Consider the following 17198-nt stretch of genomic DNA (forward strand, 5'->3'; position numbering starts at 1 on the left):
GCCCCTTCCTCATCTCTCCCCTGGCTTTGTTCCCCAAGACGCAAGGTCAGGCTAAACACAGGGGTAGAGGCAACCCCCACACCCTGCTGCCAAAACAAGCCCAGGACCTTGGGCCATGCCTCTTCTGTGGGCAGCTGGCCTCTATCTTACTCTCCCTGCTGATGGCCAAGCCCACACAAGCATGCCTCACAGGGGAGAAGCCCCTTGCTCTCCCCCACATCCCTGGCTTTCTTGTCTCAACCCCCACTCTAGGATCACAGCTGACAGGCTCCCATGGGAGCGGGGAGGAAGGAGGAAGGGCTTTCATCAAAGAGGTGACGTCAAAACCAGGCAACTTGTGAAACTGTCAGGGGCCGGGAAATTTGGACAAAGGTGTCTAAAAATAAACCCCTGAAGCCAGGAAAAGGCTTTGGTGGCTGAGTTGCTCGCCACCACACCACATGCCACACGTCCTGTTCTGAGGTCTGGAACCCAAGAAGTCTCTTCCCGGGGGTGCCCCTCCAGACGGGCCCATGAGGTTGAGGATGGCACCGACAGGACTGGAGAGGCCTTCCTTGAGTGAAATGGGGGAGGACTCCCCAGAGGTGGCACCCTAAGCAGGCCTAGGGCACTGGTATCTTCCTTCCTGCCTACGCCACCAGCCAGCCTGCCCCCACCTCCAGTCCAACCGCAGCCAGGCAAGCACATCCTGCCCAGCACCCCTTCTGGCCACCACCCTCCATCTCACAAAGGAAACTCCCCTCTGTTCTCCCTGTGTCCCTGCCCTATCACTGTGACAGCCCTCCCCTTTCCAGGTCTTCTCACTCCTGATTCTTCAAACCTATCCTTGACCACCAAGGACACAGCTGGTGACCCAGGGCCTCATTTATTCATTCCTCAGCCCCAACACCCGACTCCAGGGACATCTGAGCTCCCATTTCCATCATCAACGCTCTGTCCCTTTCCCCAAGCTGCTTTGGTGAACAAAGTTGCAAGGATCCTCCAAGTGTAGCAGGCTCTCACTCCCACTGACTCTCTTGTCCTGTTCTCTGACCCCTGCCACACTGGCCACACCCTCTGTGCAGCCTTTGCTGCCACAGGCTGTCTATCGCCTACCTGACCCCACAGAGGCTGGGAGGCACAGGGCAGCCTCCCAGGTCAAATACTGCCAACAGGCTGATGTCCCCAAATATATCCACCAGCCCAGCCTTTTCTCAACTCCAGGCCACACATACCATTGCTGACTCCACACCCCCCAACTTAGATGTATCTCAGGCAGCTCCCCTGACATAGCCCAAATAGCTACCTTCCCCTCCAAAACCAGGGCCTCCCTCAGTTTCCCAAATGTCAGTGAAAAGCATCACTACACGCTTGCCCACCTGCCCAGGCCAGAGGGGAGCAGAGCCCTCTGTGACTCCCTCATTGCCTCTCCTTCCCCAACAGCGAATCCACCCAAAGTCCATCAGTTCTATCCCAGAAGTGATTGTAAATCTCTATCCTTGTCCACATCTCTGTAGCCACTGGGCCTGCCCAAGCTGCCACCACTCACAATAGGATTCATGATAGCCTCCTAGGCTAATTCCTCAGCCCTAGGTCTAAGCATCTCCACCTGGTCCCAGGTCTATGGTCCAGTTCCACCATGCCCAGAGATGGGACAGCCCATCTTGTACAGACGTGGCTCCAACTGTGTTATTTTCCTGTCTGGAACACTGCAGTGACTTCCTGCTGCATGTAGATCAAAGCTCTGCCTAGAAGTTCTTACCTCCTCTCTAAAGGCTCTTGTAGGACTCTGCCTTGAGGTTGTCTCCTCTGAGAGGCTGTCCCTGATCATTCTGTCCAAATTGGTTCCCCGACTTTTCTCACCCTCTCCTTCTCTAGCACATGTCCCATTTTTGTCTGACATTTATTACCTATCTTCACCACCTCACTGTGAATTTCTGTTTCATGCACCAATGTTTCATTCACATTGTGCCCATTATAGCACCTGGCACGCAGACAATAAATACAAGTTAAATGAATGAACAAAGAATCACATCCAAACCCAACTGGGGTCATTTCCCTAGCACCCAAATTTACAAAACGTTTAGGGGAGGAGGGATGTGTAACAGGGCATGTTTTTAAAAAATCTATCTCTGTAGACACAGAAATCCCTGTCAGATGACCTGGTGGCTGGCTCTCCTTCCTCCAGGAAGGTTGGGCTGCCAGCATTGCCAGTGACCAAGTCAGGAAGTAAAGGAGACAGAGCCTGCCACTGCTGCCCCAGCCCTGGCCTCTGGGAGCAGGTATATAAGCCCATGCAGAGGCAGGGCCACGGGCAATACATGATTACCTGGGGCCTGCCCAGACACTGGGAGCCTCAGGTCCTTGCTGTGCAGGTCTCCAGCAGGATGAGAATAAAGTGCCCTGTCCATTCATCTGAGCCAGAGTGTGGGATAAGCACTAAGGATGTCTTTGGTCAAAGCTAGTGAGCCAAACTAACCAGACTAGGTTTATGAACAAGCTCTCCATGCTCTTGGGATATGCTCCAGCTCCCACAAGATCTTGGGCATCTGAAAGAGATGCCAACAACCTCTGCCCATCTTCTTAGCTCCACAGGTACCTGTTCCATGAGGGTCCCAGGGTGCTGCTCTGCCAAAACCACCTCTTCCTCCCATTCTAGGCAGTCCTCCTTAGCTCCACCCAAGGGACCTGGCTGTCCCCAACACACACACCCCAGGCCTGTGCCTCACCTTGATGTAGGTGTCCAAGGCAGGATGGACACGGCGGGTAGCCAGCCAGATGGACAGGATGGTGGTGTAGGGGAAGGTGGCTGTCACCACATGGCTGGGTGCCGGAAAGGAGAATACCTTGAAGCCAAATTTCTGGTAGAGGTCGATGAGCTCAGGGGAGGGCGATTCCTCACCTTCACTCAGGATGCTGCCCACGGCACATCGGCACTTATCAGGGGGCACCTGGGGAAGCAAAGCATGGGTGTGAGAGTTGGGCAAAGGAAGGAGGCCCTCAGACCTCCTTCCTCCTGGGGTTGTGCCAGATCAGGCCTAAAACCACCACCAGCTCTGACAAGCCATGCAGCCCCAGATACCAGGACAGAGCTAGCTGTTTTCTTACTGAAACCCACCTATGGCCCCTGCCTGTGGCATCGTACCACAGGACTCTCATCTATTCCTTCAACAAACATGCCACGCCCTGTGGAAACCCAGGGATCATGCTGAGGGGTTAGACTTGGTCTCTGCCCTCCCGGAGGCCAGGAGAGGGAAGGACAGAGATGACCACTGAACCATCACCCTCCACATGCCTCCACTGAGGGGGCCATTCCACCCCACCATGAAACCCTCTGTCAGCCCCCACGCCCCAGGGCCACCAGCAGAACTGTACAGTGGCTGATCCTTCAGCCTGGGTCCAGAACAATCCTATTAGCTCATTTCCCTCCTGTCTCCTGGAGAAGAGCAGGCTTCATGGGCAGAGAAATTATGGCAGGCAAGGGAGCAAAACTGAGGAGTAGGAATAAAGAGCTCAGAGCCCTCCAAGGTCATGCCCTAGGAAAGCAAGAACGCGTGTGTGTGTGTGTGTGTGCGTGTGTTTACACACATGCTTGCAGGGTCAGGACCTGGCAAGTGGGTATGGAGGGGCTGCAGGAAGTACCTGTCAGGACATAGGATTGGGATCACTGGCCTCTGAGTTGCTGGTGAAATTCTGTGAAGAGATCATCCTCCCCATCCCTCTTGTAGGGCCAGCTACTATCACCAGAGCCTCTAGACTTCTTCCCCAACCCATGGCCCATCCAGGGACCTATCCCACTTCCTAAGTCCCTTCCTGGCTAAAAGCCAAGACCACTGGGTTCCCCTCCAAGTCTCTATAGGTTGTTAGTGCCTGTACTTTCCACTCTGCTCCCCTCCCTACCTAACTTCCCTCCTCTGGCTCCCAGAAACCTCAGCCATGTAAGGCTCCTGTGTGAGCCTCCACCACTTCCTAGGACTGACCCAAGGCTGCAAGGCCCAGTACTCATTTCTCCGCCTGGCATCAGGAGGCCTCACTTTGTCTCACCTACTGCTCCCTGTTTCCCATGTCAGCTTTCCAGGTGCCTAAGTCTGTACCTGCTTTCAGGCTGGGCCCTCGGAGACATATGATCATAAATCCAAGAGATTCAGCACAGACCTTGTACCCTCAATCCTGGGTTTTGCTCAACTCTAAAGGCTCCTTTCTCCCCACCCACCACAAAAAAAAAATTTTTTTTGCCAGCAGTTCACCTTCACAGGGATGACCCCTAAGTTTAAACAGGCTTCTCCCTCTACCTCCACTTACTCCTCTCCCAACCCCTCCTTCCCAGCACTGTGAAGTCATTCATTATTACCTGTTCTCACCTCTCCCTCCCATTACAGCCCTTTCCAAGCCCTCTCTGAAATCCCCTGGGGGTTTCTCAGCCCTGAATGGCCTCCTCTACTGAAGCCAACCCAGCCCTTCCTTTTAGTCAGTTTGCCTGGGACTTGGGCACCTATTCCAGGCTCTCACCTCTAAGCAGACCCTAACGGTAACCCTCAACTGCCTGTGGCTCTGGTCCCCTTGCAGCCCCCTTGAATCCTATGGCATCCAAACTGGGCTCAGAGCTTTAGTGGCAGGCAACAGGGTGTAGTGGTCAGAAACAAAGCTTGAGAGAGGCAGGCCACGGTGTGAATCTGAGTCGTGTGATTCTAGACAAGTCCCTTGGGTTCTGGGAGCCCCAGTTCCTCAATATCTATTACAGAACTGCCATATTAAACAAACTTCATGAGAGCTTAGCCTGGGCCCAGCATTCAGCAAGTGCTCCATAATTGTTGGTTATTAGTAGCTATGACACAGTCCAAACAACTGTCCATGGCCTAGAATGCTCAACGACCCAAACCTCTGAATATGCAGCTCCTCCCTGCCTGTCCTTCAGGTTCAAATGCCCTCTTGGAGAGCCTTTCAGAGTGGTTCAGTGGCACTCTCTTCTCCCCCAATAATTTGCTGTAAACTCTCTTGACCTCCACAAGTCTACCTTGCACACGGTCACTTCTCTTGGCCTGAAACTCCTCCCACCCCACCCAGAGGCACAGGAGACCACTGCAATACCACCTCTTGTCTCTAGATGGTGCAACTGCCCTACTCACACGCCAAGACTTGAGCATGACCAGATAGGCAGGAAGTTACCTGGTGGACCTCCTGCTGACAAGCCAAGGGACACTGCCTGCCACAAAGCCTATCTTCATGTCCCTGACCTTACCAACCTGTGCTGTGCAAAAGAAACATCTACATAAGTCACATGGAGAAACAGGTGGAAGGTCACTTGATCTCTTCCTTTCTACTGCTGGCTTTCCTGGGTTTGAGTTCCAGGGTCTTTCCTGGGAACGCTTCAGCAGCCCTCATGGGACTCCCAGCTCAACATCCCTCTTCAGTAGCCAAAAGGCAACAGAACACATGTGGTCATCTTGCTTAGAACTGCTCAATGGCTCCCAATTTACCTCTAGGATGAAACTAAATTCACAAGCCAAGTAGGCAAGGTTCTTTTGGAGTGGCCTACATAATACTGCATGAATTTGCCCACACACTCACCTTGCACTCCGTTTCTGCAGCCTCAGGCCCCAGCAGGGGCCACAGCCCAGATGGGCAGGCACCTACTGAGTGTCTGCATGGCAGAGGAAGGGATGGATCCAGGCTCTGGCCCAGCCCGCCTTGCCAGCCTCCTCACCCGCCACACCCCCACACACACCCACATGAAACTATTTGCAGCTCCCCAAACATGCCACGTCCTCCCATGCTTCCTGCCTTTGCGTAAGCTACTTCCTCTGTCTGAAATGTCCTTCTTCACTCTATTCCAGAGTCCCTTCTGCCTGGGAAACTCTTGCCCATCCTGCAAGACTCAGCTCAACTTTCCCCTTCAAAGCCTTCTGTTGCTCTCCACCAAGCAGCCCCTCCTCTCTGATCCCAAGTACCCACCAGGGAGAAGGTCTTGTGCTGCACTGTAACTGATGGCCTCCCCATCTCTCTCCATCACTCCAGGCCTCTAGGCAAAAAGGTCCAGGATCCTGCGCACACAGACAGTTCTTGAGGCATGCTCAGTGACAGTACATGCATGCACACACAAGTCCTGCACCATAACAAACTTCCTCTTCCTCCACCTGGAGAAAAGGTGGAGCTCCTGTCACAGTGGAAGAAGGGAGCTAAGAAGGCAGGGCTCCTAGGATCCAGGAGGTGTGTGGGGCAGAGCAGCTCCTTTCCTGGCTGAGCAACCCCCTAATTCTACAAGTAAGAACACTTCCTACCCCCTCCCCTGCCCTGGCCTAAGTGGGAGCCTAGAAGGTCCCTCAGCAAGCCTACCACCACCCACTAAGCAGCCCCATCCAAAGTTGAAGCTGGGAAGTAGCTGAACAAGGCACCAGCAAGGAGGAAATGGAACAGGCCCTAAAATAACCCAGAGAGTGGCAAGGCTGATCTAGTGGCAGAAGAAAGCTTTCCTGGCCTCCCAGTAAAGCCCAGACCCGCCTCCAGGGAAAAGGCCTACTAAGGCTGTCAAGCGCCCAGAAGGCTGGGATGTCCCGATGGGCAAGAGACCCCATCCACCTTGACTCAGTGCAGTATCTTTATTTGGGCCTAACCCTAGGACACAGGCCTAGGCCTCCCAGCTCTACCTGCCTGCTCCTCTTCCTCCCCAGATGAGCTATTTCTCTGGGTACCTTTGCCCAGAACAAGAATTGGATCACAACTAGGACCTACAAGGAACCACACCCAGGAAACAAGGCAGTGGCCAGGCCCACCACCACTCGGGGTAAAGACAAGCCCATCCAGGATGTGTCCTCAAAGCAAGAGTACCAGGAAAACAATAGAGGCATGCCAGACCCCAGAGCATCTCCTTTGGGCAGAGAAGCCTCCCAAGTCCCATTACTGGGAGAAGAGGGCAATCTGCTTAGAACCTGAAGCTTTCAGGTCTGAGCTAGTCCTAAGGCTGGCCCCACTGCCCCTTCCTGAGTGGTGTCACAGTGCCCTGCTGACCCTGTTGTGTGAAGCTATAGTGAAGACAGCCACTTCAGAGCCCCTGCCAAGCCAAGACTTTGATGAGTCTGGGAACTGGACAAGACTGAAAATCTTTCAGGATGCAGGAATGAGAAATGGTGTCAGCGGCCCAGACCAAATGTAGCCGTTGGGTTCAGGGTTAATAGAAACAGCCAACCCCAGGCCCACAACCTACACAACTTGACAGGGATAGCAGCACCATCTCTCAAACCCAGGCACAGAGGGCTGCCCTTACTCTTCCCATGCCAGCCTACTGACCCAGAGCTACCCAAGTTAAGGGGGAAAGTAGAGGCAGGGCCCTTCATTTGCACTGGTACTCCCAAGGGAATAGAGGAGTGGCACTGGCCCATGACTAGAGGGTTGATACGGGACCTCATTTGCCCTCCTAGGTACTACAGGTCAACAGGCCAACCCCCAACTTCCCTGGGAAGCTTACGCCCAAAGGCACATGGAGACAGGCACCAATCAGGACACGAGATGATGCAGACAGCCCGGCCAGAGGACAGGACTCATTCTTCAGGCTCGGGAGGAAAGAGAGGAGTCAACAAGATACCAGCCCTCAAAGGTGAGTTTACTTAGAAACCTTTCAGGAACCTTCCTCTATACCCCTACACCTTCAAACAGAATCCTAAAAATAGCTGATACCTGACCAGGCACTCACCACTTTCTCCAGGTGCTGCCTTCCAAGCATAAACTCATTAAATCCAAACAGGTTTCTGTGGTTGGTACTGTTTTCACCCCTGCTCCTGAGGCCCAGACAACCAAGCCATTCAGCCAACGTCACACAGCAAGGCAGTGCTGAAGTCAGGATTCAAACCCAAGCAGACCAGCTTCAGAGCTGCACTACACAACCCAGAGGCATCCAAGGGTCCGAGAACTTGGCCCTGGCAAGGAGCAGGCTTCACAATGGCTTTTCCCTGTACTGTGCCGCCTCACATTGCCCAGACAACCCGCAGGAGGTTGGGACTAAACCAGAAAGGCAGGCAGGGTCCCTAAAAGTACAAAGTCCCAGTGGCATGAGGTCCTCAGGCAGGACTGGATGTCAAGTGTGATACCCACCTATTAAGGGCTGGGTATTGGACCATATCCTTATCAATTAGCTCCCATAAAACAAAAACCCTGAGGTAGGGATTCTTTTATCCTCATGTGACAGATGAGGAGACAGACTCAGACAGGCCAAGTGAGTCACTTAAAGTCACACACTGGTTAGCAGTGGAGCCTTGATTCAAACCTATAAGGGCAAATCCAAAGCCCCTTCCTCTCACACCTCATCTCACCTCACCTCAAGGACAGTTCTAGTGGGCAGAGAGGAGCTCGTGCTTCCAGACCTGTCCCACATAGTTAACCTGCTGCACAGCAAATGCCTGGACTCCACCTGGCAGAAAATAACCATGGAGTAACCAGGATAGGAGGCAGCCTGGGCCCTCAGGAAACATCCCAGCCCACATTCCCATTTGCTTTGCTGAGGAGGTCAGTCCTGGGAAATCCTACTCCCTCACCCCTTCCCAGGCTCCATCCAAACTAAGTGCCTCCAGGGAGGGCAGGGAGCCTCCTTTCCACACATACTGAGGGAAGAGGGAGTGTGACACAGGCCTACATCAGAACTCTCACCAGCCTCAGCCCCTGCAGACCTAGTGGCCCTGGGCCTTGGTTCTCATTGGACTAGGGGAAAGGGGGCTTTGATGGCAGTCTTGCTTACTAAAGGCAGAAGCAAATACCACCAGTTTCCCAACCCACTCCATTCCTGGAGCAAACACCACCTCCTAGGTGGTAGGTGTAAGCAGCAAATACAGGTCCACATAAATTGAACTAGCTGCCACACTCCTCTTGCCCCAGCCAGGCTCCCCATACAAGCAAGCAGGCAGGTTGCTTAAGCCCCAAACACAGCAGCGGAAGTGGTGGTGGCACAGAGTGGGGCAGGAGGTAGAGGGCCAGCCTGGCAGACAGGATGGGCCCACAGGCACAGTGACAGCAGCCCATCCACTAAGGCCTGTCCACGGGCCAGAGCAGGCCAGGATCAAGCGAGGCACTCAGGGTCCTCCCAGCTCCTTCCTTCCCCTCCAACACTGAAGGCTCCCAGAGGGACAAGGCCCCAAAAGGGAGCCTGAAGTCACTTTCCAAGCCCCCAGCACCCACCCCAGAAGCAGGGCTAAGGGCAGAGCAGTTTTTCTAGTCAGGACCCTTCCCCAGCCATGCAAGGGCAGTATGGACCAGTGTGTGTTAAGGTAGCAGATCTGTGACTGATATCCACCTACACGTGACCCTTATCTCTGAACTCATCCCCCTTCCCTTGCATACCTTAAAGAGGAATGGCCCACACTCCATGAATGCTGGGCTCTGAGGTGGGTGAGTACACCCATGAGCCCCTGCCAGGGTCTGTCCACTTCCCAAGAGACTTCTTCCCTACCTTCCCATCCCCAACCATGCCAAGGCTTTCAGGGATGAAGAATGGAATCCTTCTTCCTGCCTCACAGGAACCACTCACCCAGACCTGCAGCCTCTTCCCATATAGGACTCCAGGGCTCAAGGCTAAGAGCTCCAGCAGCAGCTACTATGAACAGGTCCACAGCAACTGCCGCTGTCCCACCTTAGTGGTACCCTTTCTTGTGCTACTTCCTGAGTCCACACCCAGCCTAGGTGGGACCAGCTTCCTCCCTGCCCAGCTGAGGACAGGAAGAGGCATGCCTAGGGAACTGTCCGTCACACCTCATGGGGGTGGGCAGCATCTAAAGGTGGCACCTCTCACCTGGTTACTCACCACGCCACTCACAGAGACTGACACAGCCTCACTGCCTCTCCACACTCACAGAGAAGCAGATACTGGCACCTGTTGTTCTGGGCAAGGGAAGGACACAATGGGGGTGGGACACTCAACAGGTCAGCCTCTATTCTCTTTCTCTGAGAACCAGAGCATGCCTCAGGCTGCATACTGCTGGTGGAGGCAGCCTAGGGGGCAAAAAGCTTGGGTTCTCAGCCCACTCCAGGACCAGAATGGGGCCTTTCCTCTAGGCTCCTATCACCCACACACTGGCAGGTCCTGGTCCCCATGGTACCCTAGTGCCCAACACAGAGCCTCGTACAGAGCAGGTGCTCAGATATTTGTTAAATTAAAACAAAAACGTATGAGATCAGTACCTTACTCCTACTATCTGAACCTGTTTTCCCCTCCATAATAGGCAGTGTGGACCAGGAGGCCTCAGGTCCTTCCGGACCAGTCTGTGATAGCCATGAGCACCTGAAGCCTGGGGGTCCATGGTTCCCTGAACCTGTTACAATCTCTGTCAGGCAGAGAATGCAATGACCAGCTCCCAGAGTAGATGGGGACCCAAGTGTCCCTGAGCCATCCCACGTGCCAGTGTGACGTAGCTCTAAATGGGGACACAGGTGTCCTCTGGACTGACCCAGGACTGGGAGGGGCAGGGTCAGAAGGGCCATCTTGACCTGTTCATCATCCTCTGTGCCAGCCAAATGACCACAGCCAGGCCAAGGGTCTAGGTTTGCTCAGTCTGACCTCTCAGCACATGTTAGCACAAGTGGTTCTCCCACCTGTCTTTGTTGTTGTTAAGCATCTGTTGAGGGCTAAGTGCTGGGGTAAATGCCTCACCTATATCACTTAACTCCTCTCAGTCTACTATGAAGCAGGTATTTTATCATTACTCTGCAGACAAGGAAATACAGGCTCAGAAAGATTATGTGATATGCCTAAGATCACTCAGCAGGATAGTGATGGGATAGAATCAGAACTCGGGACTGCTAGCCTCAAGGCTGTGCTCTCAGGCCACAGTCCCCCAGACAAGCACCCAAGTCAGACTATGACCAACCAACCCTGGAGACCCAGGGCCCACCCCATGGGGTCCACCACATCTCTGGGAAAGCTGCAGGAGGCAGTGGCCAGGCCAGAATATCCCATGCCAGGTTTCTTCCATCTCACTCGTCCCTAGACCAGCCTCCAGCACTGACCCCAGAGTACCCTGCTGCCTTAGACCTTTCCCATCCAGGAATTAGCACCTCCAACCCAAGAGGCAACGTGTTGATTCCAGAACAGACAGACATGCCAAGGGGAAGAGAGCCAGATGCAAGGACTCTCCTTGCAGAAGGCTCTGACTGGGCCAGGTGTGGGAGGAGGAGCAGGGGCTTACACAACAGAGCCCTTGAAGGGGTGAGGGTCACACATCTGGTCTAGGAGCTCCCCATAGCCCACTGTCTGTCCCATCTCACTCAGGCTCCAGTGCTTCCAACTTCAGTTAGTGCCATCTCCTGGCCATGTGACTGCAAAACCTCAACCAACCCATGTCACCTCTCACCTGGGCCCAGCTCAATCTCTTCTATGGCCTCCTGCCTCATCTCCTTCCCTCCTCCACTTGCCCTTCAGCTAACTTCCTAAAACAAAGGTGGCAAATTGTGCCACACCCTTTTCTCAACCTGCTGTACTTCCCCACCACCTGGCTGGGCAAACCCTTCCACCTTTCTCCACCCACGACATGTCTACTAACCACAATTCTCCAGTCATCCCATGTCTTCAGGCTGTTGCTGTCGCAGTTTTCTTAGCCAAGTACCCCTTCCCAACAGAGCAAAAATTCTACTTACGTGAGAAGGCCCAGTTGACATCTACCCCTTCTCTGAGCCTCCCCAGCAGACTCATGGCAGCCTCCCTGAACCTAGAGCTCAAAGTTCTGTGGACATCAAGCACAGTGTCTTGTTGGAGAATCACTTGTGTGGGGCTGACATGTCAGCCACACAGAGCTTCCTGAGGGCACAGCCAGGTCTGATTCATCTCCAGAGTGTAGGTGTGGAGTAGAACCTGGCACAGACAGGGAACCAGCACACCCTGTTTCAACTAGTGCCCCAGTGAGCCAGTTAGCAGACATTGGGTAGGCTGCAGGGCTTGTCCACTTGAGTTCTCCAGGCAAAGAAATCAGAGCTGGGGATTCCAAATGCTTGGTTTGGCATGGCTTAGTATTAGAGGCTGAAGAACCCTTGACAGAGCTGCCAGCCCATCCAGCTGTGGGCAGCACCACCCCATAGCATAGCAGTAGGCTACATTGGCAAGCTCTGACTCACCATAGGTTGTAAGAACAGCCAGACGCCCACAGGGTGCTAGTGATGCTGGATTAGTCTTTGACATCAGCATTCTGAACAATCTTAGTAGCTCATCTGGCTCCACTAGCCCCCTAGGCCATCTCCCAACTAGGCCGCTTGAGGTCTAAGGAAATGCCATATCACTGGGTTGAGGGGCATCAGAATGGCTGAAGAGGTAAGATTCCAAGCCCCATGCCCAGGGACTGCCCTCTCATCCCTCAAGGGCCTACAACTATGGCAGGAGAGCTGAGGGATGAAAAGCACAGAAACAGCAAGATGTAACCCCAAAGCATGGGCAGAATCTGAATGGCTTGGCCTTAGAGCACTGGCCCCAAATGGAGATGGAAGGAGGGATGACAAGAAGAGGAGGCAGGGGACCAAAGTCCTGGCAGAAGCTAGGGATTCATGGTGGTATAGTCTACTGCATTTGGAAATCCACAATTAGCCATGGGCAAAGGAAACCAGACCTGGGCAAACAGAAAGCCCACATATGGATGCCGGGAGCAGAAGTCCAGGCTAAATCTGGAAGGTGCTTCAAGCTCTTAGAGGAGGGGTGTGCAGAGCCAGCTTGAAGATTCTCCCACCCTTTCCTCAGCAACCAAAACTACCCTCCCCAAAGAAGCTCTGGCCCACCAGGTCCATCAATGGGGCAGAACCCCATGGAGGCTCCTTACCATGTGGGGGTTGTCATAGTAGACAGCGATGGAGCGGAGCTTGGGAGAGATGCTGCAGCTCTCGGTGAAAAGCCGCCCAGTCTCACCATAGGGCCCCATGTGGAACTTGTAGGCCACAGTGACGTTGCGGATGGGGGGTGACCCAGCACTCACTGTCACCCCAGCCAGCAGCCCTGAGTACCCGGCAAAGGCCAGCAGCGTCAGCAGCAGTAAGAGAGTCAGGCCCCCAATCAGGCCCAGTAGTAGCAGGTCCGACATGGCTCTGGACCCCCCACACTGCACCTCAAGGCAGCTGTAAAGGAGAAAGAAGGGAGAGGAGGCTGGTAGCCTGCTCTGACAATGTGCCCACCTGCCTGCCAAGCAGTTCTGGCCCAACCTCCTCAGTCCTGCCTTGGGTGCTCTGACCCAGAGAGGGGAGGGGCCAGAGGTGTTTACACACAGAGTGACCTAGAAGGGAGCTACAAAGGATGACTGAAGCCACAAGCCTCTTTATTTCTTAATCGCAGTTGGTGAGGATCTCAGAGCAGCTCTACCTGTGAGCTGGCAGCCCTGGTCATACCTGGGGAAACTGAGTCATAGAGGGGCACAGGAGTGAGTCAGCCAGAGATACTCTCCTGGCCCTGAAAAGTCTCCCCCAAGATGCACCAGATACCAGCCAGCCTGCCTTTCCTCCACATTACCTCTTCCTCCCCACAGCTGAACCACGCCACCAGCCCAGCCTCCCCAAGCCTCAGAGACGACTGCCAGAGGGAGGACTGGCAAATGCTAAGGTTCAAACACTTATTAATGAACAGGGGGACAAACCATACTGAACAAAAACCCATGAGGGAAAATGTGCCTCAGGAAGAGAATTCCATAAGAAACTCTCCTTTTCTAAGTACATCTGGCCTTCAAGGACCTTGCAATCCAGCAAGCTCACCCATCCAGAACCAGAGGAAAGACCAGAGCAAAACGGCCTGAGCAGCTAGAACAAAGTCCAACACTAAGCTTCCCAGACTTGAACCACCAATGTTAACAAGCTTCATCCCAATTTTCCAGCCCATAGAAGAAACAGTGAGGAGTAAGAGGAAAAGGCTGCTAAAAGGGGAGTCGCATAGCAGGAAGAAGTAACAATTATCCGTAAGAGGAAAAGAAGCTGTTCAACAGCGGGCCCAGGAACGTAACACAGAGGCCAGTGTGTGAGCTATTCAAGGCAGGCTGCCTAGGTCTTCAGGCAGCTTGGGGTCAGAGGCCTAACCCTCTTACAAGGAGGGCTTGACCTGAGTTGCCCAGGCGGGGGGAATAAATCACAGCCCAGAGAAGACTGTTTAAAGAGGAAGAGAGCCATGTGACCCACTGGGGGGACATTCCCACCTCAATTATCTAAAAGTAATATTTAACATTTAAAAGGTTTTGAAGCTGAAAAGGCCACACTGCAGCTTTGTGGAAAACTTAGCTCTGTGTAATTATTTCTTCCCTGTGGGTGCTGGGTGTTGATTTTACGCAAAAAAAAAAAAAAAGTCCTTGGAGTCAATGAGCACACAGTATTTGCTCACAAAAAGGCAAAGTAAATTTCTAGACTTTTGGTGTCAGGAAATTGAGGTGTTGCCCACTAGTCTCACCCATCTGTGCTTCTACCCATCAGTATCTCTCTCTTTTCTGCCTGTCCTACTCATCTCATCTCCAGTTACTTTCATTCCAATTTTCTTTGATAATGATGAGAAATCTTCCACAGAACACTTACTATATGCCAGGCACTGTCTAAATGTTGAAACACGGCTACTTCATTACCTCAAAGCAATCAAAAGAGGTAGGTAAGGCTAAAGGTACAAGTGGTTAGAGGTTAAGAGACTTGCCCAAGGTAACACAGGTATTAAACAGAGCCACATGGATCAAAATGCAGGCAACACAAGCCCAGACAGTCTGACTCCAGGCCCCAATTTCCACTTTCTCTCTCCTCTCTGGTGACTGGCTTCCAGAAAGGCTCAAGCATTAAATCCTTGTTGGACATCTCTGAGCCCAAAGCTGGAAAACTCTCAGCATCTAGGCCCCCACTTGCCTTGGGAATGACAAACTCTCATCCTGATCTGCCATTTCAGCTGAACACTTCCTGTCTCCTCAAGGAAACTTAGTATCTACCTTTCTCTTCCTCTCACTTCCCAAACTGCTCAGAAAGGGGGGGAAAAATGCACCTGTGCATCTCAGAGGCTTGGTCGGCACGGGGAGGGGTAACGTGAATTTCCCCTATATTCAAAAGTAAAGGAAGACGGTCTGGGAGTTCACCTGAAATGCCAGGCTCACTTTTAGTAACTGCTTGCATCCAGTGCGGCAGGAACCGAGCGCTCCAGTGCTGGGAGCTGAAAGAACAGCCACCCCTGCCCAGGAAATAATCACTGAGCCAACCATCGTGCCCTGACTGCCCTCCTCAGGGAAAGCCTACAGGGGCCTCTAAAGCACCGTCGTCCCATTCTCAAACCCCTTGGGGAAATCAGAAGCTAAACCTAGCTTTACAAGGTCAGGGCTCTTCACTAGAGCTCTGGTCACACTCCTCTTCCTGGAGGGCTCCAACCACACTTGGCGCTCAGAAACTGCCGCTGCTGCCGACCTTGGGCAGACTGCGCCCTCCCTCTAGCCTCGGTTTCCCCTCCGCTCAGAGGCCCGGCATGGACGCGTGCGGCCGGTACAGGAGAGCGTCAGGGAAGGCTGCGCCCAGCTGGCTTCCTGGAGCCGCTCACGTGCGCGGCGGCGGAGGGCCGGGCCCTTAAACGGCCCCAGTCCTAGGCTAAACTTCGGTGCTAGCAGGCACCGGGTGGACTATGGTGAGCGGGGGGCCGCCGCCTCCCACTTTCGGATTCCAGCCCCTGCTCATCCCGGGCCTCGCCTATTTACTCAGAGCCTTTCTCTTCGCCCACCTCCTCACGGAGCCCCACGCACATCTGTAACTTAAGGGACGCTAAAGTTTGCAGCCCAGGCTGCGAGGCGCGGCCTTGGGGGACAGAGGCGGAGTTAAAACGCGACTCGCGCCTCTTTCCCCCACCTCCACGGCCCCGGGGCACGCCCCGCACCGGTGGCCGCCGCAGTGGGCTGCCCGGAAGAGTAGGGGCTGCCCCAAAGTCGCATCCAGGCCCTCGGACCCGGCCGAGGCCATCTGTGGGCAAGACGTTGCAAAGAGCGGCCCGGGCCGCTGGGGTCACGGAGGGGACACGGGGAGTCCTGAGGTCGCGCCAGGGCGGACAGGGGTCCCAGACCTACGCCCCAGCGGGTATGCCTCTTCTCTGGCCCGGCCCTCACCTCAGTAGCCGCCCGCTGCGGACGCCGATCCGCGCAGGCGGCTCAGGGCTCTGTTACGGAGCCTGCGCGCGCCCGCCGCGCACGCTCGCTCCGCCCCCTCTCGCGGCGGGACGCGGCCGTGGCCGTGGGCGCGTGCGCGCGGGAACCGGAGAGCGGAGGCCTGCCCCGCCCCGTCTCCATGGCAACGGGCGTGCGCCTAGCCCCAGCGCCAGCTGCGCGGAACCCACGCCGTACCTTCCCGCCTCCAACAAAATATCCGGTTGCTGAGGTTGATTTGGCAACACCCCCGGGCATCTGAGTTGGCAGGAGCACCACAATGACAGCCTGGCCCAGACTTGGGTACGGGAGGCAGCCCAGTGGTCCGCAGTAGAGGGCCAGGCTGGGGGCCAGGGAGCTGGGGCTGAGGAGAATTTGTACAGGCTAGGGAGGTGCAGCACAGCAGTATCAGCCTCTGGCATTTGCACCACCTTTAGTCCTGCCACTTTCTCTCACTGTGGCTTCACAACAGACTTGGGAACCAAGCAAGGCATACACAGCTGAGGAAGCTGAAGCCCAGTCTGAGCTCACGAAAGAAACTGGTGGATCCAATCTCTGCGTAGTGCAAATATCTGCTTCCTGCCTCCGTCCACCCATTCCCACTTCCGTGAGTACATTCATCCATATAACACTTATATCACTCCTTGCCAGGACAGTTCTAGGGGCTGGGGACAGAGTGAACAAAACCAAGGCTCCGCCCTCCTGGAGTTCACGTTCCATGGGAATGCCCTTCTTCCAGGCTCCTCCCTCAGTGCCCGGGTTGTAGCTGGGGGAGGCTGGTCTACTTTTCTGGTTTAGCGATAACTTACGTGATTCCTACATCAAGTGTAAGCTCCTTGATGATTGGTTCCATCTTCGCCTCAAATTTCTGAGGACCTACAAACTACAAAGCACTCTTCTAGGGGCCCAAAGATAAAACGCTCCTCTAGTGAGAGTCCCGGACTTTTGGTGGGAGGTGGAGAAGGTGACAACTATGCTGCTAAGCTTGGCTACAAGACCGGCGAGGCCAAGAGCTACTTTGGTATCCTGACAAGGACTGATGTTTGGGAGGGGATTCAGCAGATGGGAACACCACGAAGGTGGTGGTGGGAAAAGTCAGCAGTCACAAGGTGGTTCACCTTGTGGATCCCCACT

General features: G+C 54.3%; 1 protein-coding gene across 4 annotated transcripts in view; it reads right to left on the bottom strand.

Annotated features, from left to right (window-relative positions):
* TEX264 (testis expressed 264, ER-phagy receptor) overlaps nucleotides 1–16135 on the bottom strand; it is a 33382-nt gene extending 17247 nt beyond the window's left edge. Inside the window, exons 1-4 of one of the 4 annotated variants that reach the window (XM_030934297.1) lie at nucleotides 16029–16135; nucleotides 15021–15112; nucleotides 12759–13050; nucleotides 2709–2930 (exon numbers count right to left, since the gene is read on the bottom strand). In XM_030934297.1, the coding sequence (XP_030790157.1) occupies nucleotides 2709–2930; nucleotides 12759–13016 (480 nt within the window). In that variant the 5' untranslated portion in view covers nucleotides 13017–13050; nucleotides 15021–15112; nucleotides 16029–16135. Of the gene's footprint in view, nucleotides 1–2708; nucleotides 2931–12758; nucleotides 13051–15020; nucleotides 15113–15985 lie in introns of all 4 variants that reach the window. The other 3 variants (XM_030934397.1, XM_010381622.2, XM_010381631.2) reach the window with 3 other exon arrangements.
* Between the last annotated feature and the right edge of the window lie 1063 nt (nucleotides 16136–17198).

Source organism: Rhinopithecus roxellana, chromosome 1 (assembly GCF_007565055.1).
Source record: "Rhinopithecus roxellana isolate Shanxi Qingling chromosome 1, ASM756505v1, whole genome shotgun sequence".
In the NCBI taxonomy this organism is placed as follows: Eukaryota; Metazoa; Chordata; class Mammalia; order Primates; family Cercopithecidae; genus Rhinopithecus; species Rhinopithecus roxellana.